We start from the raw sequence: 4,817 nt of genomic DNA, 5'->3' as shown, positions 1-4,817 counted from the left end.
ATGGAAGAAAATGATCACGGCAACAGAGACGTGGTGGAGCGGCAGGAGTCGGCGGATGAATCAAACAGAGCCATCCTTCCCCTGTTACAGGCGCCGGGGAACCTGCAGATCCCTCACCGGGTCACCAATTTCTTCATCGACAACATCCTGCGGCCGGATTTCGGGAAGAGAAAGGACGGAGGCGCAAACCGCGAAGAGAGTAGCCTGGCGTCGCGGGAGAGCCACAACAGCCCCGCCGCCCCTCAGACCGAGCCAGTGGGGAGCACGGTGCCGGCGGAGGGGACCTCCACTCCACACACGGTTACCGGGGCTAAGAAGCCCGCTATAGCCGCCGAGGAGCCCCTGAAACCCCGCGGGGAGAACGGAGACCAGTGCCTAAGCTCAGACTCAGACAGTTCCCAAGCCAGCTCAAACCCAGCCATGTCTCAGCCCATGCTGTGGCCAGCCTGGGTCTACTGCACCAGATACTCGGACAGGCCTTCTTCAGGTTGGTGGCACCGTGCATGCGTTTTACTATACCGTATTCTCGGTAACCTGAAATACCCCGTAACACTGACCCCGGATGCCTTGACCGACTTCTGCCGAGTGGAGCGAACCGAGCAGTGCACCGCAAACTAAGAATAAAATAAAATAAAATAAAATAAAATAGAAAGATTACTGAAAGCAAAATACAAATCCAGCAGTCAGCTATTTGAACAACATTTTCTCGTGCAATGCAGAAACGAATACCATATTGAAAATGAAATCAAAATTTGGCTTTTCGGTGAGAGTAGGCCTATTTTTAAATGCAAACTAGAAAGAAGAAAACATTTTTTAAAAACAGTAACACGTGGTAAAATATTTATAATTTAATTACTCACCAAAATACATCAGAACATATAAAACTGGAACTATTACGCACAGATATGTCTACACCAAAATGCTCCCATTCAGTCAGTCTTCTTGCAAATTTCCTTTGGTAATGAATGTGATAGCTAATACTGGGGTCCTGCATATGGTAAACATAAGCGCGCTGACAGGCTGCATGTCTCCCAGAGAATCTGCAGGTCTGCAAATTTTTATTTGGTGCGCTTGTCATAGCTGTTTTTGCTCCTTAGTAGCGTTAGACGAGCTGTGTTGTGGGATGAATTAAAAATGCATGTTTTCACAATGGACTCCCCCATTAGCACATGTATTTCCTGGCCAGTACTGAGCGTTTTTAGAATTATTTCTAATCTTTATTTATATTTAAAGACTAGCTACAACTTTTCAGCCAGCAGCAAGGTTAATATCTACTGTATTTTTTTTAGTGTCCATCAAAAGTGGAGTACAACTTGTTCTCATGCATTATGTAACGCTGTATAGAGTGGCGTAGGCGACTACTACGAGTTGTGGAGCTGCATAGTTTTTTATATGGGTTGCTTAAAAAAAAAAAGACACACAAGTTGATTCATCATTGAAAAGGTTCGTCCTATATTATGACGTTTTAATGTGTTTTTCACTGTTTGGTGGAGGGAACCAAACGTTTAGCCCAAAGCTCCACCAAACAGGCCTCTGTCCAGATAGAAAATTAATGTGTATCTAATGTGCGCTGCTCAAATTCTGTTCACGTTTGCCCATTGAGGAGCTTTTCAAGTGGCCCACAAAAACAAAAATGCAAAGTAGCTGCATTGAAATTCATACTGTTTTCAACTCACCTGCAACAACAGTGGCTGAGATGTGTCACTGATGTTTTTGCAGTGTTGTCCTATTGGCTAATAATTCCTTATTACTAGAGACGGTGTCAGTATGTGTGTGTGTGTGTGTGTGTGTGTGTGTGTGTGTGTGTGTGTGTGTGTGTGTGTGTGTGTGTGTGTGTGTGTGTGTGTATGATGTGTGCGTACACATACGTACGTATGTGTGTGCAAGCGAAGAAGAGGGATAGAAACAGGGAGGGAGGGGAGGTTTTGCTTCTTGGATCTGTTCTCCAGTGGAGCTGTCAACATTTTACAATCACTCCATCTTGGTTTTTTGTATTATTATTATCCTTTTTTCTTTTTTTATCCGTTTGTCCAAAATGTTTTGGGGCATCAGAAAAACTTAGATTTGTGTTTTTTTTTTATTTATTAACAAAAAGACTTTATAGTCTAATGGCAACAGATGGCTCAACAACCATTTGTTTACTTATCTCTAAATCGTGGAGATTGAAATAAGTTTTAAAAACTGCGTTTTCATATAAGATACACTTTACGCAACTGTTTTATATACGTTTATAAGCACTATAGTAAATGCAAATAAATGCAAAGTAGCAGAATAGTGTACTGTGTATATGTTGATGGAGCATTTTAATGAGAAAACCTAAAAAAAGTATCGCTTTTGATCATAAAGTTTTTACTAAGCCGTTTGCCTGGTTATCGCACATGTTACAGTTTATGTGTTTTTAATTTTCGGCCATATTCATGACCATGTTCTGACACTGACAAACCAATGTTTCTGTGTCTGTGACCCCCCCAATCTCCAAATCCCCTCCACTACAGGGCCAAGATCCCGCAAACCAAAGAAGAAAACGACCAGCAAAGAGGACAAGCGACCACGGACGGCCTTCACAGCAGAACAGCTGCAAAGACTAAAATCGGAGTTTCAGACAAACCGGTATCTGACCGAGCAGAGGCGGCAGAACCTGGCGCAGGAACTGGGCCTGAACGAGTCCCAGATCAAGATCTGGTTTCAGAACAAGAGGGCCAAAATCAAGAAGGCCAGCGGCACTAAAAACGGTCTGGCCTTGCACCTGATGGCACAGGGACTGTACAATCACGCCACCGTCACGTCGAAAGACGAAAAATCAGACAGCGATTGATTTCCAGAGAAGTAACAGCAGCCTCCAGACGAAAAAGAACCTATAATAATCCTATGAAAGTTGGGGTTTTTTAATAGAGATATCACAGCAAAACTCTCCCTACAGGAATATTTCATGACACCACAGCAGATTAAAAAAAAAATACTACAAATTACATAGCTGTCACTATACTAAATGCTCACCCACCACAGGTGTACAGTGGATCCAGGACACCATAGGAAAAAAAAAATACTACAAACGATCAATAAGGTCAGTGGATTACTAAGAGTCCCTACAGGAATATTTAATGATCTCTATAGGTTGCTATAGGAGTATTATGGGGATTTTTCGTTCTATGGGAGGTTGAATCAAGCCTACAATGCAATAATTTCATCGAATAAAGGGCCAGTGTATAGAGTATACCAGCATAAATTGTTTTAAAAAAAAATAACAGAGAGAGATATTTCTGCAATATCACGTCTATAAAAGATGTTGTATAAAGGTATGTTTTCATTGTTTGTCGCCCCTCACCCCCTCCCAACCCACCCACCCCCCTCACCCCACCCTTCCAGAAGGTACAAATACTTACACCCTTCATTTTTATATAGGCCTACTGCTATCCATGATTGTCATCATTTTTTACATTGAACTGGCACTTGACGTTTCGATCTGTCAGTGAAGTGAACAAACTTAAGTCCAAAGAATATTTTTCTGCTGCATCCAGGCTACTGTGAATTTAAATAAATGCTAACACGATTTTATTTCCATGCTTGTTGGATTCCTTGGTTGTGTTTTGGTGTAAAAATGGACAGGAGGTAGTTTTTTTTTGTTTTGTTTTGTTTTTGGAGTGTCCCCTCGCAGACCTAATTGGGCAGACAATGAATTTTGATACGTTTTTTTAAAAAAAAGAAAAGAAATTCACAGGAACTCTTTATTATTCTACGTGACTGAGAGAGGTAGCGATTTTTTCTAACACGCCACTTCACTAAAATGCTGACTTAAGCCTTGTTTATATGTATGTGGTCGTCTCATAGCCTTTAAACAACTGTTACGCGCGTATTCCCTTCGTTATACCAATGCATCAGTGCAGCTATTATAGTTTTAAATAGCAATATAAATCATTTTTTTGTAGCTAAATGAATTCAAGGCTATAATGCTGCCTATAAAGTCACAGAAACAACTCTGTAGCATAAAGACAATGATGACAACCATTTTGCGCACTCGAGCATAGACTATAAATGCAGGTTATTGGATGTTCTTGTTAAATCTTTCTCTATATACATTTTTATTACATATCCATATATCATAAAAGAAGGCAAATCCGTCAGTGACTGTATTACAAATGTTGGAAATCTCTTATCGTTGTTGAAAGGACTTCATATGTGTATTTATATAGATTATATTGAGAAAAAAAATCTATCCAATGACCAGTGTTGCTTTAGAGTAGATATCTGAGGTGTTTACACTGCTTGTTTATCTTGCAATAACTTTTCTGTTTTCTTTTTTTGTGAATGAAAAATAGTTTATGGGGCCTTTGCATGAAAGCTGCAATTTGTTGTACTTGGGCAAATAACTGTGTTTATAAACTTTGGTCTTTATCGACGAAAGTATGATCGAGCTAAGTTTTAGACTGTATCCATACCAAATTGTGGAGTTTTTGCCTTTCAAAGTGTTTTTGTTGTGTATCTGCAAAAAGTGTGTGTGAATTAAAATCCACCAAACAGAAACACACTTTGCCTTAAAGTTCAAGTGTGAACTTTTTATGAAACAGAACTGTGCCGAATCAGAGAAGCAGTATTACTTCAAATGCAGACTATTCAAGTTTAATGCCTTTATGAAAACTGCTGGTACGACATTATGAATTTACTCATCAGCGTATATCTATCTATATATGAACATGTTTAAATAAAATTACAACACAGAGTTGTAGAATACAATGCTATTTTTTATTTTATGTTGGAAGTATTCTTTGGTATAAATGTACATAATTTGTATCATGTATTAATTGTGTAATTAACTGCCT

General features: G+C 39.7%; 1 protein-coding gene across 1 annotated transcript; it reads left to right on the top strand.

Annotated features, from left to right (window-relative positions):
* Positions 1-2,815, top strand: en2a (engrailed homeobox 2a). Its single transcript, XM_041065998.1, has 2 exons — positions 1-487; positions 2,496-2,815. The coding sequence occupies exons 1-2, from the start codon at positions 1-3 to the stop codon at positions 2,813-2,815; spliced, it is 807 nt and encodes a 268-aa protein (XP_040921932.1).
* The last annotated feature ends 2,002 nt before the right edge of the window (positions 2,816-4,817 follow it).

The sequence above is a fragment of the Toxotes jaculatrix genome, chromosome 20, assembly GCF_017976425.1.
Source record: "Toxotes jaculatrix isolate fToxJac2 chromosome 20, fToxJac2.pri, whole genome shotgun sequence".
In the NCBI taxonomy this organism is placed as follows: Eukaryota; Metazoa; Chordata; class Actinopteri; family Toxotidae; genus Toxotes; species Toxotes jaculatrix.
The sequence above is the reverse complement of the archived record's forward strand: the minus strand, read 5'-3'. Positions and strand labels throughout refer to the sequence as shown.